At 36.6% G+C, this 26,068-nt stretch overlaps 5 protein-coding genes across 11 annotated transcripts; all 5 read left to right on the top strand.

Annotated features, from left to right (window-relative positions):
- Positions 1–442: 442 nt before the first annotated feature.
- LOC110866678 (serine/threonine-protein kinase Nek6) lies at positions 443–5,565 on the top strand. Of its 4 annotated transcripts, none has more exons than XM_022115825.2 (14): positions 443–997; positions 1,115–1,245; positions 1,502–1,568; positions 1,997–2,062; positions 2,151–2,194; positions 2,335–2,380; positions 2,469–2,549; positions 2,769–2,811; positions 2,891–2,940; positions 3,340–3,421; positions 3,506–3,555; positions 4,039–4,112; positions 4,194–4,245; positions 4,332–5,565. In XM_022115825.2, the coding sequence occupies exons 2-14, from the start codon at positions 1,118–1,120 to the stop codon at positions 5,265–5,267; spliced, it is 1,719 nt and encodes a 572-aa protein (XP_021971517.1). In that variant the 5' UTR covers positions 443–997; positions 1,115–1,117; the 3' UTR covers positions 5,268–5,565. The 4 variants fall into 4 exon arrangements, with proteins under 4 accessions (XP_021971517.1, XP_035832662.1, XP_021971522.1 ...); XM_035976769.1 differs by having other exon boundaries at positions 468–488; XM_022115830.2 differs by having other exon boundaries at positions 500–997; positions 1,069–1,245.
- A 992-nt stretch (positions 5,566–6,557) lies between these two features.
- LOC110866650 (pentatricopeptide repeat-containing protein At4g33990) lies at positions 6,558–10,858 on the top strand. Of its 3 annotated transcripts, none has more exons than XM_022115799.2 (4): positions 6,558–6,702; positions 7,247–7,345; positions 7,618–10,165; positions 10,302–10,858. In XM_022115799.2, exons 2-3 carry the CDS (start codon positions 7,320–7,322, stop codon positions 10,067–10,069), a joined length of 2,478 nt encoding a protein of 825 aa, XP_021971491.1. In that variant the 5' UTR covers positions 6,558–6,702; positions 7,247–7,319; the 3' UTR covers positions 10,070–10,165; positions 10,302–10,858. The 3 variants fall into 3 exon arrangements, with proteins under 3 accessions (XP_021971491.1, XP_021971487.1, XP_035832660.1); XM_022115795.2 differs by having other exon boundaries at positions 7,618–10,189; positions 10,302–10,841; XM_035976767.1 differs by having other exon boundaries at positions 6,628–6,702; positions 7,247–7,341.
- A 1,650-nt stretch (positions 10,859–12,508) lies between these two features.
- On the top strand, positions 12,509–17,457 carry LOC118479254 (protein WHAT'S THIS FACTOR 1 homolog, chloroplastic-like). Of its 2 annotated transcripts, none has more exons than XM_022115817.2 (2): positions 12,509–14,617; positions 16,424–17,457. In XM_022115817.2, exon 1 carries the CDS (start codon positions 12,847–12,849, stop codon positions 14,080–14,082), a length of 1,236 nt encoding a protein of 411 aa, XP_021971509.1. In that variant the 5' UTR covers positions 12,509–12,846; the 3' UTR covers positions 14,083–14,617; positions 16,424–17,457. The 2 variants fall into 2 exon arrangements, with proteins under 2 accessions (XP_021971509.1, XP_021971502.1); XM_022115810.2 differs by having other exon boundaries at positions 16,415–17,457.
- Positions 16,429–17,809, top strand: LOC110890079 (F-box/LRR-repeat protein At3g03030-like). Its single transcript, XM_022137674.1, has 3 exons — positions 16,429–16,868; positions 17,368–17,548; positions 17,675–17,809. Exons 1-3 carry the CDS (start codon positions 16,429–16,431, stop codon positions 17,807–17,809), a joined length of 756 nt encoding a protein of 251 aa, XP_021993366.1.
- Positions 17,810–19,769: 1,960 nt separating this feature from the next.
- On the top strand, positions 19,770–20,333 carry LOC110890000 (histidine-rich glycoprotein-like). The gene has a single exon (XM_022137591.1). The coding sequence runs from the start codon at positions 19,770–19,772 to the stop codon at positions 20,331–20,333; it is 564 nt and encodes a 187-aa protein (XP_021993283.1).
- The last annotated feature ends 5,735 nt before the right edge of the window (positions 20,334–26,068 follow it).

Below are 26,068 nucleotides of genomic sequence, written 5' to 3'. Positions count from 1 at the left end.
TGGGTTAATTTCATCCATTTTTTCTGTTAACGAGAAAGGTAATTCGGTCATTTTATATGTAGTTATGTTAAATAGAAGGGCAATTCGGTCATATAAAATAACCGAATTGACTTTCTCGTTAACAAAAAAATAGATGAAGTTAACTTAGTAGACTAAAATGGCAACAGTTAAATCCTTTTGAACCCACAACCGAAAAATGATACCTTTAGACTAAACTTTCAAAATGATCAAAACCATATAAATAAAGTGATATTTAACTCTATGAAAAACGTATTAATAAATGAGGTATGTAACACTATATACGTGTATTAAAAAATTAAAAGTGTAGAATTATTCAGGTGAAGATGTGACATGATAACCGTAGCCCATTCCTCAAAAGAAAAAAAATTCCGTTGGTATGAATGCTCTACATTGTACACCTAATGCAAGCAAACTCATTTATTTTTCATTTATTTTTTTACACCCTTTCTCTCTCTCTCTCTTGTTTGGTGAGTAACTACCCCTTTCTTTGATCCCACAAAAAATATTGAAATAAACAAGAAAAAAAATACACCCTTTTGTTTAAATCTTTATTTTATAAGTGCTGTGTTCCTTTACTTGAGTTTGCATACCCTCCTCATCTGTGTGTGTGTGTTTATGTGTAAAGATTATTATCTGGTGTTGAAGTTGCTTTTCTTGAATCTTGTTTCTCCACCCATTTTTAAATATAAACAACTCAAAAATTCAACTTTAATTGAGTGTTTGGGCCTCTTTCTACCTCACATCCATCTTCTTTCTGTTTCCTACACACATTCTTGAATCTTGATGTCATATTGTTTGAAAATTTCATAGCTTTTTTTTTTTTTTTTTTTTAATCTCAAATTTTAGTTTCTAGGTTTTCTTGAAAGCTTTGAGGGGACCCCTTTAAATTCCTCTGAAAACCCATTATTTTTAAGCCATAAAGTTTTAAACTTTTGAGCAAATCAGACAAGTTTGTGGTGGTTTTAGGTGTTTTGAGGTAAAACCCACTTCATTTTGGTATTTTTTTAGGTAAATTTTAGTTAATTTGTTGACTTATTTGGCATTTAGGGCTGAAAATTGAGTCTTTTTGGGATTTTTTTTTGTGGGTTTGAAGAATATGTCACAAATGGAAGCAGAAAATGGTGATTTCAAGTCAAAGATGGAAGATTATGAAGTTATTGAGCAGATTGGTAGAGGAGCTTTTGGGGCTGCTTTTCTTGTTCTCCATAAAACTGAAAAAAAGAAGTATGCAATTTTTATTTTTCATCTGTTTGTGTTCTTATTATATTATTTTATAAATATTGCTAATTTTAGGGTTTAGGGCTGGCAATAGTATTCACACATATGCAGTTCTTGAAAATCAGAAATTCACTTTTGTTTTGTTCTGTTTTAATTTAAAATAAGAAGGGTGTTCCATTCAATTGGGTAGGTGGATGATTATCATTTAATTTAAATTGATTTTAATTTTTTAAATTGCATAACATGTGTGTTTTTATAATAGGTATGTCATGAAGAAGATTAGATTGAACAAGCAAACAGAGAAGTTTAAGAAGACAGCACATCAAGAGGTATTTATTTCTTTTGCAGTACCTATTTTTAGATTTGAATTTGACTTTGTTAAAGTCAAACATGATTTCTTACACACATATGTGTGTGTGTGCAGAACAAATAAATATATTATATATGTAATAATTCGTTTGACGTTAAAGAACCCGATGAATACATGAATTATGCAACAAAATATAAATGTAACCGATGGCATCACGGCGAATTGCAAATCATAATTTCATAGAGTTCACTATGTAAGAAGTTTAAGAAAAGAAAATGAATTGATAATTTACTAAATTTTAATGACGTCATCGTCAAGACCCATTTTCTTTCACTAAATTAAATCCATTTTTGGAGTTAGTTTGAAATGTCGCTGAAAGGAAGCTATAGCGTTTAAAATACGCTTCTTACTATGAACTAAAAAGACTTCTATGTGTTCTTATTGTAGATGGATTTGATATCCCGACTTAATCATCCATACGTCGTGGAGTACAAAGATGCTTGGGTGGATAAGGTAATTTGTATTTTATTTTATTTTATTTTTTACATGACATTTGTTATACAAAAGTATAAAATAAACTCATGGTTATTTTGTTTTGTAGGCGGGAATATGCATTGTGACAACTTATTGTGAAGGAGGAGACATGTAAGTATTTATTCAGATTTTTTACTAATTTCTTAAATATGTAAAATCTCTCAAACAAAAACAAACCAGAGAATATATTTTTAATGCCGATAATGAAACCGGAATTTGATGGTAAAGATACTAACCTTTTGGTTGATTAGGGCCGAGCTTATACGTAAGGCTAGAGGAGCATATTTCCCAGAGGAGGTAATTATACAATAACTTATTTATATATTAATTTATGTATATTTGTCGGTTATAAATAACTTATTTATCGTTCTATCTATCTTTGTAGAAACTCTGCAAATGGCTGACACAACTATTATTGGCATTGGATTATTTGCACACTAATCGTGTCCTTCATAGGGATTTAAAGGTAACCTTTTTGCAGTTAATATATATTGTACTTCGTCCCAGAATTAATGAAACATTTCTCTTTATGCCAAAGTATTCTTTGTCTCTTGCATGATTTATAGTTAAAAATTTAAACAACTTTGATTCTAGTCCACAAAATATTACCGAGGTGTGACATTTTAGATATTTTACCGACAATCAAATACTTCCATTTGATACAAATATTATTGTTTAATTTCAGTGTTCCAACATCTTCCTCACAAAGGAGAACAACATCCGTCTTGGTAAGAACTCCATATATTCTCATAAAAAAATTAAAATTTAATTCAGTATTTCATTTTTTGAAACTTTTGGTGTGAGCAGGTGACTTTGGACTTGCGAAACTACTCAACTCAGAAGACCTTGCTTCCTCGGTAATAAACTTATTATAAATTCATAATATCAGTTTAATGCTTGTAAACTGTATTTCGATTTTCGACTACATGTTATGTCTTATAATTTAACTACATCATATTTGCTTTAATTCGTTTAGACCTTTATTTTTTTCTGCCCGCTGCTAGAGGTGGCTTTGGCCCATTTACTTATGGACGGGTCGATCCGGATTCTTTTATTGTCTTGACGGAGCATACCAAAAACAAAAACAAAAACATAAATGACAACGGGTGAAATGGGTCGAAAGTCGTCAAAAATATTTTCTTAATGCATACAACCCCCTAAACCGTTTTATTCCAAGTTGGACTCAAAATGACCCAAAACAAAAGCTAACACCTATTTTTCAAATTATAATCTTTGTATGGTTATTGAATCTATAGGTTGTCGGCACCCCGAACTACATGTGTCCCGAACTCCTTGCAGACCTTCCTTATGGCTATAAATCAGATATTTGGTCCCTTGGTAAGAACCAAACGGTCCCATTACCTTAAAAGGCTCAACCTTTATTTGCATATTAATGTACCACAATTAATAACATTATCTTAGGTTGCTGCATGTTCGAGATTTGTGCGCATCAACAACCATTTCGTGCTCCTGTAAGTTCTATTGAATATGTTTATGCTACTTAGTTCTAATACTGAATAGAGGTGGCAAAATGTTTGGTAGCGGGTCAAAACAGGCGGGCTTGGGTTGACCCAAAACACTTTATGCCCATAATTTTAATTCGTCGAAAAATAGTTTTTGTGTCAAATATGATAACAAAAGCTATAATATTCCAACAGTCATCTTGTTTATAAAGAATATTATTTAGTGCGTAGGAAGTTTTGGGTATGAAAAATACACATTGGGCGATTTTTGACCCGTTTGGTCGTTTGCCAGATAAGGTATTATATCCTTCAGAATTTTAGTTATTATAGCTTTTCATATTTTATAGAGATTTCCAGTTAAAAGTGCAACATTTTCCTTTAGAAAGTTTACAAGTCAAATTTACTGTTTTGCCCTTAATCGTATGCTACGAAGATCGTTTATTATGACCTTTTGAAGGGTATGTTCGGTATTTAACGTTTTTTATCCCACAGGATATGTCAGGACTTATCAACAAGATAAACAGATCCACCATTTCTCCTCTCCCGATCGTTTATTCTTCAACTTTGTAAGTATTTTCTCATCCCAAACAAGTGATTTTTCTTGATTATTATGCCTAACGCAAACATTTTTCCCGTTAATGTTTCAGAAAACAGATTATTAAAACGATGTTAAGGAAAAGTCCCGAACATAGACCAACGGTGAGTCAAAAGTCAAACATTATGTTACAAATCTCTTTTGATTATATATATTTTTTATCTAATTTTAGTACGTTTGAACTCGATAGGCTGCAGAACTTTTACGACATCCACATTTACAACCGTACCTCCTCAGATGTCACAACCCGTCTTCTGTTTTTCTACCCGTAAAACCCCCAGGTAGCCCGAATGATAAAACCCCGAAAAAACATTCACCCATGAAACTAAACGATGGAAAAGAGACACACGAGAGAGACGTACAAGTTTTAAGGCCGAAAGTACAGGTAACAAAGCATGAAGAGAACGATAACGGTGACACACATGTTAGAAGTTTACGTAACAACCCGGTATTCGCTGTTCTGGAAGAAGAAACCGAGACCAAGCGGGTGGACCCCACGAGTTATTATAACGATAGCGGGGAAACAAGTTGTGAGACAACGATAGTTTGCAATGGAGACGGGCCTGAAAATTCGGACTCGTTAATACAAAAAGTCAGCACAAAGTCAAGCTCGTTGGATCTTTCTATCGGGGAACAAGAAGTGACGAGTCTTGAACTTTTTGTGAAACTTGAAAAGAGTATTATTAGTAATGAGAACATAGATAACATCTTGGACGCTTTTAGTGAGAAAGGCGAATCTTTTGATGAAGGAAACGTATCTCCTCAAATGGTCATCTGTGAGGTGGATACCGAGCAACCGATAACCGTTGAACCCAAACCAATCGAACCCGTTGACCAAGAAACAGAGAAGGGTGCATCGGCTAACGAGCCACTAGAAACCACACTCACCTCATCAGGTGAAAATGAAACCAACTGCAAGACCGAATGGCTAAACCCGACTCAACAAAGAGCCGTTGCATTAGAGTCTTTACTTGAGCTATGTGCCCGGTTGTTAAAACAAGGGAAGCTTGAAGAACTTGCTGCTGTTTTGAAACCGTTTGGTGAAGAAACAGTTTCTTCAAGAGAAACAGCGATTTGGTTAACGAAAAGCCTCATCGGTGCACAGAAATTCGCAGACGGTTCTTGAAATATATGATTTATGAGTTTTTGAATAGTTTTTATAGAGTTGTGTGTGTGTATGTATGAATGGTTTTGGGTTGGAAACAGAGAATTGAGTAGCTAGTCCTTTGACTTTTGTGGGGGTTGACTTCTTGATGTAAATACATGACTACCCCCACACTTGCAAAGTCCTTCATCTTACCTTTTTTGGGTGTTTGATTGTTGGTGTGGATTTTTTTCTTTCTTTTATGGGTGTTGTGTAAGGGAGATGGTGCATCTTGTTCACAAATATTGTATTTATAGTAAACTATTATTCGCTTTGTTAACTAGAGCTGCTCAATAACGATCAGTGGCGAAGCTTCGCCCCCCCCAATTTTCGGAAACCGGGGGGGTGGAAACGTATATTCCTAAAAATTTTCTATACGAATTACTATTCATAACACTACGCATCGAAAAGTTCGGGGGGTCGGGCGCCCCCTCGGACTTCCACTAAGCTGCGCCCCTGATAACGATGATAGCAACGTATATTAGCCACATGTCCAAACAATTTTTTTTTAAATCTAACGATTCATTCCACACGAAAAAGGGCAATGGCAGGTAGTCCAAACATTAGTTCTCATGTATATTATATAGTATATACAACAATTATCAGAAAAGAATAGTGGCTAGTTGTTGAATAACCGCCTTGCCTGCTTGCTTCACGCTTCGTGTTTGTTGACGTGTATCTGCTTCACACATTGCAATCCCCACCGCATTGCCATGCCTCTTAGACTACACAATCCGACATTCCTTATATTGCTTTCGGGGGAGTGTAACGCAGGGTTGTATTTTAATAATATGCCGTTGGTCTAAAAAAATACATATTAGTTAGGCGTTTTGACTTGGCGAACATTTTATTCGTTTGATATACTTTAAACACTTACCTTTTTTATTGTCTACACACACACACACTTTTAGAGAAAGTTTAAAATATAAAAGACTCTTGACGTACGACGGTACACAACCAACAAAATTACGTGCGTAATTATGATATAACATGCGTAACTAGGGTAAAAACCAACCTATGCATGAGTTTGTGTTTTGACCATGCACAATTTCTTCTTCATGCGTAATTAGGGTTTGAATTTTATAAAGTGCGTAACTTACCCACGTACTGTCGCACGTTAAGAGACTATTGTACGATAACCCACCCTATACTTCTAACTGTTAAAAAAGAAAGATAGTAGAGAGGTACGATAACCTACCCCTGAAAAAAAAAAAAAAAAAAAGAGAGAAAGATAGTAGACTAGAGGGAGGTGAAATGTAGTTGTTGATTAGTATAGGGGATACGATGAAAGATAAAAGAGTATATGTATATCCGTAATATCCTTCCCTCTGTTTGATAAACCCAAAATACCAACCAAAACCCTAAAAATTAAGCAAGCAATCCAAATTGCAATTGGAGCTCTGCGATTGAGATTGAGGTTAGTTATAAATTCGTTTGAAAAATTGTATCTTTACAATTCATTTCTGTTGTGTTGGATTCTCAAATGCTAATCCAAAAACTACATTTGTTAGCCTTTTGATTCTTCCCTTAGATTGATAGATAGGAACCTTATTATGTGAGATTTATTCCAACTTTTGGTTGATCATTGTGCAGTCCTTGTTTGAAGGAAAGATTAGGGATAAAAAAAAGCTCCAATCTTTTAATATAATAAAAAAGTTGCAATAAAGTTTTTATTTTTAGGCGTAGTAGTCAAAGGTGCAGCACTACAAAGATGCAAAAAAGGCCAAAATTTGCAACAAAAAAAAACCAGCTTAAAACATGTCTTAAGCAGGCCTAGAACACATGTGCGCCTAGCATGTGCTTTTTAAGCGCCTTTGTCTAGCGGACAGGGTCAGTCTTTGCGCCTTGAGCTGCCTGATTAGGAGAATTTGTCATTTTTCAATACAGGGTTTTTTAAATGCGTCTTCTGTTATAAAAAGATCATGTTGACGCTAACATCGCGCTTTTCACAATAATTGCAGGGCACTGTCCCAAGTCTATATATGTGTTGAAGAGTCAGTCGTATTCTATATATTGCCAACAGCCGTTCTTCCAATGCTCAGGCTTCTTATTGGAGGTAGGTAAGAAAGACTCTTTATTCTTGTCATCTATCATCATCTTATTAAATATTTGTTATTATTATCGCTCACTTCTAATTTAATTATTCGCATTATAAAGATCATATATTTTAGTGTTTTAAAGTTAACAAGTAAAATTATACCTATAAATAGTTTTTAGCATTTTTTTTAATAACGAACACCTCACATAGGAGCACCACACGCTTTTTATAATCACGCATAGTTTCTACAGATTAATGTCGGCTGACTAGATTTGTTGTGTTTTATTTTCCCAGATCGCTGCCAAACTGCAAAAGTAACTACTTTCCTAAACTTATTCGCTCTAGTCGGTGCCTTCACACATCGTTTTCCCCTGTTCCAAACTATCAACAAACTTCATCAAACGAAAGTGGGAGCAATGTTCGGGATATTGATATTGACCTTTTATTTCACTCGAGCACAAATATCCACATCGCCAAACGCGTTCACGCATTACTTATTGTATTGGGGAAGGTCCAAAGTTTATTCATTTCCACCCGACTTCTCAATCTTTATTCCAATCTCGGTACCATCTCTTTATGTCAACAAACTTTTGATCAAATCCCAACAAAAGATGTTTACACATGGAACTCTATTATATCCGCATACGTCCGCAACGGCATTCCTAGTGATGCCGTAAATTGTTTATACAAAATGTTGACCTCCGAAATAAAGCCTGATTTTTATACTTTCCCACCTGTTTTAAAAGCGTGTCGGGATTTAAACAATGGGAGTAGAATACACGCTTTGATTTTAAAAACGGGTTTGGAATGGGATGTCTTTGTGGCTGCTTCGTTAGTGCATATGTACTGTCGGTTTGGTTTGTTCGATGCCGCTTACCAAATTTTCGAAAACATGCCGTTTCGAGACATGGGTTGCTGGAACGCGATAATCTCGGGGTTTTGTCAGAACGGAAAAGGCGAAAAGGCGTTGGAGGTATTGGATGAGATGAGACTCGAAGGGATTAGAATGGATTCTGTAACGGTATCTACTATTCTTCCGGTTTGTGCGCAAATGGATGATATGGTGCAAGGGAGATTGACGCATTTGTACATTGTGAAACATGGGTTGGAGTCCGATTTGTTTGTCGGCAACGCGTTTATTAACTTTTATGCGAAGTTTGGTGAAGTGGAGCATGCGCAGAAGTTTTTTGATAATTTGGTTACGAGAGATTTGGTATCGTGGAATTCGATAATCGCTGCTTATGAGCAGAATAATAATCCGGATCGCGCGCTTAACTTTTTTTACGAGATGCAAATGAATGGATTCAAGCCTGATTTGTTGACGCTCGTAAGTGTTGCTTCGAGTATTGCTCAGTCTCGGGATTCTCGAACTAGTAGATGTGTACATGGTTTCATACTACGGAGATGTTGGTTTGAAAAGGATGTGATAATCGGGAACGCGGTGGTTGACATGTATGCAAAACTCGGAGATGTTGACTCAGCACGGAAATTGTTCGATAAGATCCATCTTAAAGATGTGGTTTCGTGGAACACGATGATTACAGGTTACGGTCAAAACGGGCTTGCGGATGAAGCCATTGAAGTGTACCGCATGATGGTAGGAACCGAATACGTCACACCTAACCAAGGAACGTGGGCCAGCATTATACCAGCTTATGCGCATATCGGAGCATTAAAAGAAGGGGCGACAACCCATGGGCGGGTTCTGAAAACGGGCCTGCTTTTGGATGTCTTCATAGGAACATGTTTAATCGATCTTTACGGAAAATGCGGGAAAGTGGAAGACACGATGAACTTGTTTTATGAAGTACCGAAAACGAGTTCAGTCCCATGGAATGCTGTGATATCATGTGTTGGCATACATGGACACGGAGAAACGTCTTTGAAGCTGTTTAGAAACATGCTCGATGAAGGTGTTCGGCCTGACGCTATAACTTTCATTTCCTTATTATCGGCATGTAGCCATTCGGGTTTAGTCGAGCAGGGTGAGTGGTGCTTCAACGTCATGCAACGTGACTATGGGATCAAACCGTGCTTAAAGCACTATGGATGCTTCGTTGATTTGTTGGGTCGGGCCGGACAATTAGAAAAAGCGTATAATTTTATAATAAGTATGCCTTTACAGCCCGATGCTTCGGTTTGGGGTGCTCTTTTGGGTGCATGTCGGATTCACGGAAATGCTGATTTGGGTAAGGTGGCTTCAGATAGATTATTAGAAGTTGATCCGGACAACGTCGGATATTACGTGTTATTGTCAAATATATACGCAAATGCCGGCAAATGGGATGGTGTGAATACGGTGAGATCATTGGCTACGAGTAAGGGATTAAAGAAAACTCCGGGATGGAGCTCAATTGAGTTAAACAACAAAATGGAGGTTTTTTACACCGGGAACCAATCACATCCCCAGTGCGATCAAATATACGAAGAGTTGGAAACGTTAACGACAAAAATGAAGATTCTTGGGTATATTCCTGATTATAGTTTTGTGTTGCAGGATGTTGAGGAGGATGAAAAGCAGCATATTCTTACTAGTCATAGTGAGAGATTGGCAATCGCGTATGGGATAATTAATACTCCTGGGCGAACGCCTATTAGAATATTTAAGAATTTGCGCGTATGTGGGGATTGTCATAACGCTACTAAATTTATATCTAGAATCACTGAGAGGGAAATCATTGTGAGGGATTCTAATCGGTTTCATAACTTTAAAGATGGAGTATGTTCTTGTGGTGATTATTGGTGATATTAAGTTCACTCTGCGTGTCTTCCTGTTGTATGTATTATTAGTGTTCTGAGAAGGGACTTTTTGCTACATATTAATTGGCTGCGTCTAGAGGAGGTTGGTGATCTCTTTCTATATGGGGTTGGTTTATTTGTACCATTATTACGATTACATTTTATTTAATTTTACTGAATACGCTTCCATTTGACCGATTTCTAATCGGTTTTCATCTGTTGTGGTTTCTATTATTTAGGGTTTGGTCAAGCTATCCGATTTATCTGTGAAAAGCTGAGGCTCAAAGGTGCCTGTTATTAAAGTGCAAACTGCAAGACCGAATGGCTAAACCGGACTCAAGAAAGAGCTGTTGCATTAGAGTCTTTACTTGAGCTATGTGGCCGGTTGTTAAAACAAGGGAAGCTTGAAGTTGCTGCTGTTTTGAACCCGTTTGGTGAAGAAACGGTTTCTTCAAGCGATTTGGTTACCGAAAAGCCTCATCAGTGCACAGAGATTGGCAGATGGTTATTGAAATCTTGGATTTATGAGTTTTGAATAGAGTTGTGTGTGTATGTATGAATGGTTTTGGGTTGGAAAGGGAGAATTGAGTAGCCAGTCCTTTGACTTTTGTGGGGGTTGACTTCCTCCCTGATGTAAATACATGACTACCCCCACGCTTACAAAGGCATTCTTCATCTTACCTTTGTCTGGGTGTGGATTTTTTCTTTCTTTTATGGGTGTTGTTTAAGGAACATGGTTCATCTTGTTCACAAATAATATTGGATTTGTAGTAAACTAACTATTATTATTCACTTAGTTAACTAGAGCCGATCGATCAATAATGATGATAGCAACACTTGGACGACTGTTGAAATATCTCTAATCACGAGTGATGATTTAAACAACCAACGAAAATTTCTATATGATATAACATGCGTAGGGAAAGTATAATGTACTTCAAGGCTTAACCTACATTAACATACATGACAAAAAATATAACGTGCGTTATTATCATAGAACGTGCGTGATTATAGTCCCATGCGTGATTATGCGGTCCCATGCGTGATTATGTGGTCCCATGCGTGATGATACCCCTGATCCAACGGTTACCATTGTTTCCTACGTGATGTATGATAAGACTTTTTGTATGTTAACCTTACTCAACATGCGTAACTAGGGTAAAAACCAACCTATGCATGAGTTTGTGTTTTGACCATGCACAATTTCTTTTTCATGCGTAATTAGGGTTTGAATTTTATAACGCGGGTAACTTACCCATGTACTATCGCACGTTAAGAGACTATTGTACGATAACCCACCCTATACTTCTAAGCGTCAAAAAAGAAAGATAGTAGAGAGGTACGATAACCTACCCCTATAAAAAAGGAAAGATAGTAGAGTAGAGGGAGGTGAAATGTAGTTGTTGATTAGTATAGGGGATACGATGAAAAATAAAAGAGTATATATATTATGATAATCCACCCACCCACCCTTCTCTCCGTTTGTGTATTCTAGGGCTGTTCACGAGCTGAACCGAACCGATCAGACCTTTGCTCGTGCTCGGTTCGTTTACAAACCGATCCAAACCGAACCGAGCGTTTCTTTCAACCGAGCCAAAGTCGAGCGAGCGTCTTTCGATCCGATCATTTTTCGAACAAACGTCGAGCGAGTATCGAGCGTCGCAGAACAAACAAGGAAAGTGACGATGGGAGTGCTAGTTATTATAATAAAGTGTAGTTTTCGTCCATGATGTTTCGTCCAATAGAAAACAAGTAAAAATTTAACAAATAACAAGGAATACAAAAACACTCAACTAGTTCTATCGAGATTAGCTAAGTAGGAAGATAAATTGTCAACCGATTGAAACATACCCTTGTTTTATCGGAAGTTTGAAATTGAATGAACCAATTGAAGCAAAACTCTGGCGAGTTGTCGTCTTGGCGAGTGGCGATGGAGAAATCGAATAACGATGGCCAATGGGGGATTTTGATTAGGGTCTTGTACTTCTGATTAGGATTTTGATCAACACTTCACATTTTGGTATTTGAAATTTTGACTCAGTTACTCAAATGGACATTTAAATATTGGACAATGGACTAGTAGTATTGGATTTCAATTCTAATTACTTAAGTGAGCTCTATTTGGATCTTGGACCAAACATTGTTGATGTTGGTCTTTAGTCATTTCTTTAAAAATGATACACACACACACACATATATATATATTAAAAAATAAATCGAGCCAACCGAGCCAAGCCGAACTGAGCGGATCTTTGCTCGTACTCGGTTCGTTTACAAACCGAACCGATCTGAACCGAACATTTTTTCAATCGAGCTGAATCGAACGAGCAAATTCCGAGCATTTTTCGAGCGAGCATCGAACCAGCGTCGAGCGCCGAGCAATTTGAACACTAGTGTATTCCAACAACGCCCAAAATAAATACCAACCAGAACCCTAAAAATTAAGCAAGCAGTCCAAGGAGCTCTGCGATTGAGATTGAGATTGAGATTGAGATTGAGATTGAGATTGAGATTGAGGTTAGCTATAAATTCCTTTCAAAGATTGTTTCTTTACAATTCATTTCTGTTGTGTTCGATTCTCGAATGCTAATCCAAAAACTACATTTGTTAGCCTTTTCATTCTTCCCTTAGATAGATAGATAATTTTGGGAGATTTATTCCAAATTTTGGTTGAACATTATCACACTCCCCATTCACCAAAATTTAACAATTAGCCCCTCAATTCATCCTTAATTCATTCGACTATACTGTGACAAAACCTTCATATCAACACAAATTCAAGCTATGTTATTCCACAGTAGTCACAGCATATCTTCTTATTATAGAAACTCAACTGCAATTAGGGTTTGGGTTACCTTCACAGCCTCAATATCTAGCCTCAAAGTAGTTTGGCGTAAAGATCAAAAGCTAGACCAAGCAATCAATAACGATAAATCATGGAGACTATGTGCCAAAGTTGTTAAAGAAGTCTTAAACGAACCCGGTCAAGTCATCCCTCTTCGCTATTTGGAAAAGCGTCGTGAACGGTTACGACTTCCGGTTAAAATCGACACTTTTTTGGCACAAAACCCTTTGCTTTTCGATGTGTATTATGACCGAATTAAGCCCAAGACTGAGCCCGTTAAGTTTTTACGCGTCAGTGATCGACTTCAACGCGTTTTGGATCGAAATGAACGGGTTTATGCAGAAAACGAGCCCTTGATTGTTGCTAAGCTGTGTAAGTTGTTGATGATGTCGAAAGATAATGTGGTTAGCGCGGATAAGTTGGTTCATGTGAAGAGGGAGTTCGGGTTTCCGAATGATGTTCTCGTGAATTTGGTACCCAAGTATCCGGAATATTTTAAATTAGTTGGGGGTCCTGGAGACGGAAATTCGTTTTTGCAGTTGGTTTCTTGGGACCCGAGATTTGCGAAATCTGTTATTGAGCAAAGGGCTGATGAGGAATTGGAGTTAACGGGTATAAAGATCAGGCCGTCTTTCAACTGGAAGCTGCCCTCGGGTTTTTTAATCAGGAAAGAAATGCGAGAATGGATTAGAGATTGGAAGGAACGTCCGTACATATCACCGTATGACGATGCGTCAAATTTGAATCAAGCGTCTCTAGAAATGGAGAAGAGAACGGTGGGAGTTTTTCACGAGTTACTATCGTTATCTTTGTATAAAAGAATTCCAGTGCCGATAATGGGCAAGTTTACTGAAGAGTATAGGTTTTCAAACGCGTTTTCGAGTGTGTTTACACGGCATTCGGGGATCTTTTATATGTCATTAAAAGGTGGGATCAAAACAGCAATGCTGCGAGAAGCTTATAAGGGTGATCAGTTGATTGACCGAGATCCGCTACTGGAAATTAATGATAATTTTATTGAATTATTGGCTGAAGGACACAAGCAGAGGGAAGAAGAACTGAATCTAAAAAAACAAGCGGTTAAAAAGGATACGGATATGGATACGGTGTCAGTGACAAACAGTACACTAAATGATCTTGATCTTAGTGAAAGTGAAGAGCTTTATAGCTCTTGAAGTTTCTCTGTTGACAGCAATGGAATTATGTTACCTGCTTCCGGTTCTATCCTTTCTGTGGCTCTCAATCTGTGAGTCTCTTCCTTCTTTACAAATGAATGTGTTTGAATATGTTAGTTGCAAATTTGCAGAATCGTTACCGATTAAATGAAAAGACTGCAACATTGTCGAATGGTTATCATATTGGACACATTTGAGTCGAAGTATCATATTGTCGTCTTTTAGGTAGAAGCAACCTATGCAGTTATAGCGGTCCAAAATCGAATAGCGGTCAAGGTCCGCTATATGACATATAGGTTATAGCAGTGGTATAGCGGTAATTTTGAACGGGTTCTGTAGGGTTAGTGAACAACAACACTGAACATCATCAATTCATCACTCATCAGCGACGCCCCAATCTCCACGTTCTCCGCCGTCTCCTCCGCCACAAACCCCCCACCGGTACCGATTTGTTATCAAGAATCGTGAAGTGAAATTGAAGAATCGTGATTTGTTGAAAAACGGTTATATTGTTATCAAGAATCGTGCTTGCAAGGTACCGATTTGTTACTGACTTACTGTTATTGGGATTATTGCTCAAATTATAGATCTAATTATTGTTGATGTATGTTTTGAGTATTGATTGTGCATAAAGTGTAGTTGCATGAAGTGTGTGTGTGAAGAAATTGTGTTAAGAATTAATTCACTCCTGTGTGGATTAAAGTGAAGTTACATGAAGTGACTTTGTTGACCAAGTTGAAGTTGGTTTCTGTTTTGGATTAATTTCATTTCGTTTGGATTAATTTACTTATGTTGTGATTATATTTTTGTTTAAATTTTACACAGGTAACTTCAAAATGAAAAATGATTGATAATATTACTAGATTAGGATATGATGTTTGATTGGCCGGGGTACTCGAAAGGCCGAAAGGATTCTAACGATAACCATGGAAAAAATACAAACAGTACAATCAAAACAAAATGAAACAAAAGATAAGCCGGCCGTCAGACTAGGTGTCGGGATCTGGATTCAGATGCGGCTCCTGCTTAAATGCTGGTGGATCCTATAGTGGCATTGGCGGTGGAGGTAACTCGATGCCCACATGCCTCACTACCCGCTGCTTTGACTCGATTATCCAACTGAACAATGCCCCCTGACGCCGTTGCTGCTGCGATATAAACTGGCGCTGCTGATGTATAAACTGTTCCTGCTGGTGCATGAGTTGTTGCTTAAGCTGTTGCGTAAGCTGCTGTTGCTGTTGCTATCCACTGTTGTGACTCAACTAGCCACCGGATCAACACCACCTGCCGCCCCTGCTGCTGTATAAACTGTTGCAGCTACCGCATAAGCTGATGCCTCTGCATAAACTGCTTCTGTTGCGGTTGCTGTTGTTGCTGCAGCTGCGGTAGTTCCACGTCATCATCATCATCATCACTGTCATTTGCTGGCAGTGGAGGTAAATCGATGCCAGCATCTCTTGCTATCGACTTTTGTCCCTTGATCATCCATCGAATGCTTATTGTTGTTGAAGATACTGTCGTTTCTATGATCCAACAAGTAGTCATAATAAGTGATTAGTGTATAGTAGTCATCAAGAGAACACAATACAGTTCCATATATCACACTTTGTAGATTAGTTTTTCAAAATCACGGTATCAGAGCTTAAAGCTCAATTGTTTTTTCCTCGTTTATAATGCTGTACAAAATTTGCAGACAAGTAAAAATGCTCATGTTCTTGGTGTCACTGGCTAGGACGGGATTTGGCAATCAGTCTTGGCACCAGTGATACTGTAAGTTTAAGCGGATTGGGTAACGGGTCAAAAGGAGTAATTTTATGGTACAAGTTACAACAGATGGGGTTGGCTCGACTCACTTTTTGTTCAGAAGTTTTAGTTTTTTTCTTTTAATAATAGTTAACGTGTCAAGTATGATCACCAAAGTTATATTGTTAAAAAAAATAAATAAATAAAAAACTGACCCGACCCGAAACCCGTACCTGTTCTGACCCAGACCCGTTCCGACCCGAACCAAAACAACCCTTTTTTATAATTGACCCGAACCCGTTTCGACCCATGACCCGACCCGTTTGCCAGGTCTAGATAGGTTACTGTTTATTATCTCCGATTAGATTACTTTAGGTATTTTTATCTCTTTCTATTGCTGACTGTAGTTTCATATCTGGCTTTGATCATTACCAAATTGGATGGACTGATGATGCTGTGTAGTTTTGTTGATATAAAGATTTTTTATTTGTAGTGCTATTAATGATTTTGATTTTCTTTATAAATTACTCAGGATGACAATTTGAAACTAAAAAATTTAGTACTCTCACATTTATATCTAAATAAATAGCTGGTGCAGAACACATGACGATCAAACGATTACGTCAAAAAGAAACAGAAACAGAAACAGTGGTGGACAGTCTGCCGGAATCCCTAAAGCTTCACATTCTATCTTTTCTTGACACCAGACACGCCGTTGAAACATCCGTGTTATCGAAATCATGGGTTTCTTCATGGTCCTGCGTTCCCGTTCTCAATTTCAGCTCCGATAGTTTTCAAAAAGTCCATCCTTTTGATAAGTATCTTCGCGTTAAGCCTTTACACCGTCCTCCACCATCACTCCATGCTTTTGATAACTTTGTCGTTAATGCTTTATCCCGTCAACCGGTGAAGTTGGATAGACTAACCTTCAAACATGCTGGAAGTTGCAATACCGAGATTTTAAAACAGGTTTTTGATTACGCGTTATTGCACGGTGTCCAAGAATTGGAAGCAAGCGTCGCACGTACTATAGATGCACACAAGTACTGGATCTGGCCGATCTCGTCATCGGATTCATTAACAAGCTTGACGTTACATAGCAAATATGATGTGAGTTGCTCATTTTTGGGACCAAGATCTTCAGGATCATTCAAAAGGGGGTGGCGGCGCAACTTGTTGCCCGACTACCTGCCATTGCTTTGTAATTGCCCTTTTTTCGTGTGGAATGATATGGTTTTGCTGATTCAAGAATCTCACCAATTTACATCTGACTTGGGTAATTATCAGAGATCTTGATCCGTTCTCAGGGTTTCCGGCGCTAGACAAGTTAAGATTGGTCCATTGTCATCTTGCAACAAATGGCGAAACTTTGAATGTACATGCCCTGCAACTTTCAGAGCTCACTCTCTTTACCTACAGTACGAATATGGGTCCCTGTGAATTCACGACTCCGAAACTTAGATATTTCCAGTAGAGAGGGAATAGTATCCCACGCTTGAAAGCACATCTTCCTCTTCTTGACACGGTGGTCAATTATGATAGTCATTACTTCAAAAGCAAAGAGAAGATAATCTTTGATAATCTGCTGATGATGTTCGATACTTTACAAGCTGCCAAATCGCTTACGGTTTCCGGGCATACTGTTCGTCTACTTGCATCGTTTCTGGTGAATGGATGTTGTTCACCATTTAGGGGTTTAAAGTGTTTGAAGCTGGATTTTAAGGTACACCATACAGATATTGAAAGCATGCTGTTTTTGAGTGACACGTTAAAACTTGTTCAGTTGCATTAGAATGGCTAAACCTGACTCAACAAAGAGCTGTTGCATTAGAGTCTTTACTTGAGCTAGTTAAAACAAGGGAAGCTTGAAGAAGTTGCTGCTGTTTTGAAAGCGTTTGGTGAAGAAACGGTTTCTTCAAGAGAAACAGCGAGTTGGTTAAGGAAAAGCCTCATCAGTGCACAGAAATTCGCAGACGGTTGTTGAAATCTTGGATTTATGAGTTTTGAATAGAGTTGTGTGTGTGTATGTATGAATGGTTTTGGGTTGGAAAGGGAGAATTGAGTAGGCAGTCCTTTGACTTTTGTGGGGGTTGACTTCCTCCCTGATGTAAATACATGACTACCCCTGCCCACGCTTACAAAGGCCTTCATCTTACCTTTGTCTGGGTGTTTGATTGTTGGTGTGGATTTTTTCTTTCTTTCTTTCTTTTGTGGGTGTTGTTTAAGGAACATGGTTCATCTTGTTCACAAATAAATAATATTGTATGTATTTGTAGTAAGTAAACTATTATTATTCACTTAGTTAACTAGAGCCGATCAATAGCAACACTTGGACGACTGTTGAAATATCTCTAATCACGAGTGATGATTTAAACAACCAACGAAAATTTCTATATGATATAACATGCGTAACTAGGGTAAAAACCAACCTATGCATGAGTTTGTGTTTTGACCATGCACAATTTCTTCATCATGCGTAATTAGGGTTTGAATTTTATAACGCGCGTAACTGAAATGCACAATTTCTTCATCATGCGTAATTAGGGTTTTGACCAACGAAAATTTCTATATGATATGATATGATTATGATTATGATACATTGTTGCCTGAACATGAACTGAACATGAGCTTTTAGTTAGCAGTTAGCATTTGGTTTCACTTACAAATTACTTGAACTAACAAAAAAAGTGTTGCATTTCAAAAGTCTCAAAAAGCAAACGGACTTGTCGACTGACTTTGGTGAATAGTTTTAGATTCATTCTTGAGCCAGAAGACTGACTGGCATCGGGTTCTCTTTCAGTTCGGTCCCTTGGGAAAAGAAACACCTTTTTTATGAATTCGGTTAAAGATCTTCTTTGGCTGGCTCATTTAGGTTCCATAGAGATTAAATTCCCCTATCCACTAAACTTGTCATCATAGGAGCTGATACTCGGAACATGTTTTCTTCCAAGTAATGGGTTTCTGTGGTTGGATTAAAAACATGAAAACTGCTCTTTCAAAGATATCTAAAGATAGTACAGTAAATTTGTTCTTATGGATTAGCCGAGCATTAGTCCATCTACTTGATAAAATACAGTAGCTCTCCTCTTTGTTTCTCTTGATTCGGGTTTTGTACATATGTGTGGTATAATACTATATACAAGTAACCATCAGAAATGAATAGTGGCTGGCTAGTTGCTGAAATGCTTCATGTTGGTCGACTCCACACATCCCAATCTCCACGACATCGCCATGCCTCAATCCGACATTCCTTCTATTGCTTTCAAGGGAGTGTAACGTAGGGTTGTTTTTAATAATATTATGTCGTTGGTCTAAAAGATACATTTCAGTTAGGCTTTTAGGCTCTAGTTTTTTAACAGCCATAAACACAGGAAAAACAAGTCAAAAAGAAACACGTTACGAGATTACATCATGAATATTAACCCACTCCATCTCTCCCATTTTTTTTTGAAAAGTAAACTTCATTAAAAACATACCTTTGACCCAAACGGTCAATATTGCCGATAAATATCGGTACCGATATTCTGACCTATATATTGACACCGATAATTTTCTCTTTTTACAAATCTAAACCTAAACTATACCTACCTCTTTTTTATGGGGGCTTGAGACTCATCAAAGGTGTCATTCTTCTTATTATTCATGTCCAAAATCTTGGTGATAATTTCTGCATATTTATATGTGACGTTTTTACCAAACAGTACTTCACCTAACAGAGTATATTCAACCATCATGCATATGGAATGAAGGTGACATGCCTCACTTAATCATAATTTTTTTTCTTATCGCGGTTCATTAAAGCTTAACCCCAATGGTAGATCTATCTACCAAGATCACACGAATGTTATGAACGAATCTCTATGTTACAATGCACCATGCATTAGCCATATATATATGAGCAGACACAAAACATTACGCACCAGATGTTTTACATACAAAAGAGTATGCATACTGTCAATCTTCTCAAATGGGCTGTTCTCACATTTCTTCCTATAGTCAGCGCGGTCCCAATTCCCCCTTTTGCCCCTCGCCCACTCTGTAATTTCCAATTAGCCCTTGCAAATCAAGCCTGTGCGTATCTTCCGTCATTACAAATCCCGCCGCCTCCTCCATCACCTTTTAACCAAGTGTTTCCCACTACACCACCACCACCTGAACGCCACGAGCAGATACACAGTCACGGTCATAAACATGATCATTCACATGGTGATGCAGTAGGAACTGTGAATGGGCAGAATCAAAGTCATGTGCACAAGCATGGTCATGGTCATGGTCATCACAGACATGATCATCATAAGCATCGTGTTCGTGGTCATCATCACAAGCATAAAATGTCGCCTGTAGAACAACAGTGTTGTAAATGGTTAGCTCAGGTCGATGACGAGTGTGTTTGCGAGCTGCTTGGGCGCTTACCGCCTTTCCTTGTTAGACCCATTCATGAATACACTGTAAGAGTTGCTGGTTCTTGTAATACAACTTACTCGTGTGGGGCCCAGTTAAGGCTCTAAACATTGTTATTTTTTTACTCACTTTGTAATGCATTTAAAATCTATGCAGAAAAGTTTATATCTTTCATGTCATATACTTTCTTTCTCTTGTTTTTATCCATTTAAAGTGAAAGTTTGTTCACTACCTATTGTTTATCCTATAGACTGCATTTACTGCAATATCCCTTGTTATAACATTTAAATATATACATTACGTGGTTACGAAAGTGAAACCACAGGGACTGAAATCGCAATTTTTAAACTAATAGACTGAAATAGTGATTTTTGACAAACCACGGGGACGAAAACAGTAATTAACTCTAAAATAAAATAAAAATACATGAGTTAAACTGGTTGACTGCTTCGCTACAGGCTACAGCCGCTTTAACCATTTTTTTTCTTTTGTTTTCTTTTTAACCTCACAGAATTTGATCACTATTTTCATGTATGTGTCGGCAAAATTAGTTCAAGTTGGTTTACGTTTTGATGTATTTTTTTTAAATGAGTCATGTCAAATATAACACCTTTTATTGTATGGTTTGAATTCGAGTTATTTTATGTTTTATGAGTCATGTCAATTATAATACGTTTTGGTGCTTATTTTTATTGATGTTTTTAGTTGGTCTACGTTTTGACGTTTATGTACGTGTCGTAATAAACTCAAGTTGCTTTACGTTTCGAAGTAATGACATTTTGACTCCGTCGAGTTTTACGTCATTATTTTTATGTATGCGCCGTTATAAATTCAAGTTGGTTTCCATTTTGATATAGTTTTTTTTCAAAAACGAGTCATGTAAAATATAATATGTTTTTGTGCTTATTTTTGTGCACGATTTTAGTTGGTCTACGTTTGATCAATAAGTTATTACAAAAAAAACACAATACATTCAAATCACGTTAATAAGAACCAACCCTACGCGAGAAATCAATTCTAGTGTGTGAAAAGGTTTGTGAGTCTTTTAACTTGAAATTGATCTGAACCAATTATACTAAACTCAAACCAAAAATCTTGTGTGTGTCATCCTAGATTGAGTCAGCTGCCTATTTATTGGGCTAGATGTTTGGGTTTAGTCATGTTGGGCTCACACATGTTAAGCCTATTGGGTTTGTTAATGTAACCTCTCTCTTAAGACTTAACATAGACAAGCTCATGGTCTTCATCTAGTGGTGCACAAAAAACCCGAACCCGGACTCAGACCCGAAAAAAAAACCCGGAACCGGGTATTATAAAACCCGGGTTTTTTATACCCGAACCCGAACCCGACCCTACCCGTAGGGTAGGGACCGGGTATGCATATTTGATCTAAAACCCGAACCCGGAACCGGGTTTTTTTATACCCGAAACCCGGTTTTATAAATACCCGAACCCGAACCCGGAACCGGGTTTTATAAATACCCGGAACCGGTTTTTAAAAAAACCCGATTTTGATGTAATCTTGTTTAATTATGTATGCATTAAGACTTCTAGTTCTTATGATTTAACAAAATTATGTATGCACTTTGATGTAATCTTGTTTAATTATTAGGTTTCTAATGATATTTGCCACCGCTACTTAATTATTTAGTATATTTCATTACAAGTGGAAATAAATATGCCAATATATGTTGGCCCTTCTATTTTCTTTGTTTGTTTAATATCATTATTAGTTTTTGTATTTAATAAATTGTGCCTCTGTTTATAAAGTTCAAGAATAACCACATGAAGAATTATAAATTGTGCCTCTGTTTATAAATTGTGCCTCTGTTTATCAATAGATTTGATGTCTATGTGTGAGAGTTATGTTTGATACATTTTATAAGCATAGTTCCGGTCGGGTTTTTTTAATACCCGGTGCGGGTTTTTTCCCAACCCGATGCATACCCGAACCCTACCCGATGAATACCCGAACCCGGAAATAGGGTATTATAATACCCGGGTTTTATAAAACCCGACCCGAACCCTACCTGAACCCGGGTATATAGGGTATACATTTTTGGTAGAGAACCCGGACCCGGACCCGACCTGGTTTTTAAAAAAACCCGATTTTGTAAAACCCGATCCTACCCGAACCCGATCCTACCCAAAACCCGGTTTTAAAAAAAACCCGATTTGTGCACCACTATCTTCATCCCCTAACATCGGGACGCTTCCTCTATCAATAATCATCTCCTTTCACCTTGTTATATGCTTTTATTAGGGGCGACAATTCTTGACACGACCCGTAAACCCGATCCAACCCGAACCCGACACGAAAAAACATGTTTGGGTCGACTAACACAACCTGTTTAAAAAAACGGGCCGGGTTGACCCGTATTAAAAACAGGTTGGGTTCGGGTTGACCCATTAACCCGTTTAACTATTCAGAAAAAAATCTTTTATATTTTTGTTTTTATTTTTTTCGTTTCTATTTTACATGGTTAGTTATAATAACGTTAATTTTGATACATTATGTTATTTATTTGTCACACTCATACTCATCATTAAACATATTATCGATAATCTGCTTAAAACGCAACAACTCGTTTATAGATCATCAACTTATATGACTCATTTAAAAATATGGGTTAAACGGGTCGGGTTAGGGTTGAAATCTTTGACCCGAATAATTATAATATGGGTCGGGTTCGGGTTGAACATTTCAACCCATCAACCCGCAACCTCTTAACCCGTTAACCCGTTAACCCATTAACCCGACACAAATGAGTCCCTTAGCTTTTATACAACCCTTTTCTGGGTGGATGCATCATGCATGCATATATCAATAATTATCAAAGTTTTGTAAGAGTTTTTTTTTTTTTTTTCAAAACAAACTCTAACTTATAATAAAAGACTCCAAATAATGCAACATGACACTCTCTCTTTCAATCTCATAAATTTTATTTATATTTGTTTAATAAATTTCTTTTATATTTTTTTAATAACCAATATATAGATATCACTTATTTTTATCCTTATCTTTATCTATCTAAAATTAATAAATAACTTCAATTTTGCAATTTAGACTCTTTGTTTTTTACTTTTAACCTAAAATTTTTCATCTTTTGCAATTTAATCCTAACTTTTTTTTTATTTTCAATTTTGGTCCACTATACTTTTCATCTTTCCCAATCCTTATATTTATTTAAAATTAATAAATATCAAATAGGAAGTTTAGTTTTGGTAGAAAGGATAGGAAGTAATAAAAGGAGGACATGTGGCAAAGATGAAAAAACATAAGGAAGGACATTTTAGTCAAAACTCACCATCTTAAAAAAACCCAGCATCTGCAATTCATTTTTCTTCCCCGTATACTCAAATCCACCATTTTCAAAACCATAAAATACCACATTACAACCAACACCACCACCTACGATCGCCACCATCTTGCAGGAAACTAGATCTGAAACCACCACCACCACCTTCAACCACCTGTTGGGTTTTTCAGATCTGGAACCACCATTCCACCATCCACCGCCACCGCTCCACTACTCACCGCCACCGCAACAAGTTTCCCAACGGTGTATCGGAGTTCTTTCTCCATCCACTGCCGTTAATCGGAGTTATTTTGTAAATTGTGTTATTTTTTATTTTGATTGCGTTTTAGGTTATCAAACTTCAGTTGCGTTTTTCACCTCATTATGTTTTAGTTAGAGTTTTCTCATCTTTGTTCTTGTGGATGTTAAAGCAGAGGCATGACCATGCTAAAATATAAGCATGATTATGTGGGAACAAAGGCATAACCACGTTAAAACCCATTGCGTTTTAGAACCTGTAGTGCAAAGAACATGATCATGCTAAGACAGAGGCATGATCATGTTGGAACTAAGACATACCCATATTAAAACTACATTGCTTTTTAGAATATATGTTAAAACCTCATTGCTTTTTAGAACCTGCAGTGCAAAATATTGATTTTGGGTTTCATTACGTCTTATAACCTGGAGTGTAAAGAACATGATCATGCTAAAATAGAAGCATGTTCATGTTGGAACAAAAGCATTTTAAGGATATAATTTTTTTATTATTTGGTAGATTTTTCAACCGGACTATACACAGGTTTTTTAAAGCTACGACGTTTTTAATATTTAATATACAAAATTATATTTATTTAATCTGTGTAATACACATGGTTTTTAAAGATATAACTCTTTTTTAGATTTAATCATCACGTGTAATATACGAAGTTTTTAAGGATATAATTTTTTTATTATTTGGTAGATTTATTCAACCCGATTATATAGGGGTTTTTTAAAGATACGACATTTTTAGTATTTAGTATACAAAATTACATTTATTTAATCTGTGTAATGTACATGGTTTTTAAAGATATAACTTTTTTATTATTTGATATATAAAATTACATTTATTTGACCCATACAATATACAGGGTTCATAAAGATATAATTTTTTTTATTATTTAATATATAAAATTACATTTATTCAACACGTGTAATACACGGGGTTCTAACCTAGTATAATAAATAAATAAATGGATCAATACTATGTTTGAATTGAACTAATAAAATTCTCGATATCATAGTATAGTTTTAAACAATAATAATAAAACATATAAAGTTATTTGATTTAAAAAAATGATAAACTAAATCTAACCCAAAAAATGTCAACAATTGAGGTTTCTCCGTTTGCATTTTCATGAATTTTAACCTTTTTATGTTGTTATTTATGACGATGATATTGACACCATTGAAAAACTTGATTACTTCTATCTCGATCGTAAAATTATATTAATATATTTATATACATAATATTCATATTTATATAGTAGCGCAATATTAACTTGATTGTCAGAGGATGATCATGAGGCGATACTCGCAAAACCTTTGCGTTTTTTCACTTACGTGCCTTATATCTTACTAGGAACACATAGGTTTGTAAGAAAAAGACCGATTTTTTAGGGTGTCACATAAATTTAACATTGTGTCACTTGTGTTTTCAAATTTCGAGTATGATTGGTAGAAAAACGTGGAAGGGGAAACTTGGTTAGGCTTATGCGATGAACCACCGGGGCTAAGATCTTGATCACTAGGTCTTTTGTGGAGAGTCAAAACAGTGCCCTTAGTTGGCCTTTGAAGGTCGTTGAAAACCGATATTCATTTATGTAGAATAAAGGTAAGGGTTACACAAAAAGCCAAATAAAAAAAGGTGGGGGGAGGGGGGGGGGGGTGATTGAGTTTCATTGTTTCTTTCTATTTTTATTAACTAGTAAAATAGTAGTTTTATACAAACTTAGTAAGTTTTTAACGAAAATTAGTATCAGAACCCAAATATGTTACAAACTTGAAACTTCTTGTATTAAACACACAACTATAACGACATTTGTGTAATTAACTCTAACCATTTTTATAATTTTTCCGAACATATCTATATGCCTTGTTTAAAAGAATGAGTTTGATTCAAGAATTTATTTATATAATTAAGAATGACGCATTGTTTTTTATACGGTTGGTTACAACCTACCAATCCAATGATTTACAAAAAACGTTATGCGTTGGAAAGTTAAATTATTTAGCAGGAACCATGTGAAATGTTCGATAAACAACCAATTGTATCAGGAATCAAGCTGTCACACTCCTTTTTTCTCTTTATATAATAAACTCATTCTCCTGCATTTTAGAATATCAATTCCTCATGGCGCAAGTTAGCATTGTGAAGAAGGCTTCCATGATTGCAATCGTCGCGGTTGCTCTATCTGCGGCATCTGCTGTGTCGGCTCAAGCTCCGGCACCCTCCCCTGACGCTGGAGCCGCGTTCTCTCTCCCTGCTTCTGGTGTGATGG

The sequence above is a fragment of the Helianthus annuus genome, chromosome 1, assembly GCF_002127325.2.
Source record: "Helianthus annuus cultivar XRQ/B chromosome 1, HanXRQr2.0-SUNRISE, whole genome shotgun sequence".
Taxonomy (NCBI): domain Eukaryota; kingdom Viridiplantae; phylum Streptophyta; class Magnoliopsida; order Asterales; family Asteraceae; genus Helianthus; species Helianthus annuus.
Note: the sequence above shows the minus strand (reverse complement) of the source record. Positions and strands in the feature narration are given on the sequence as shown.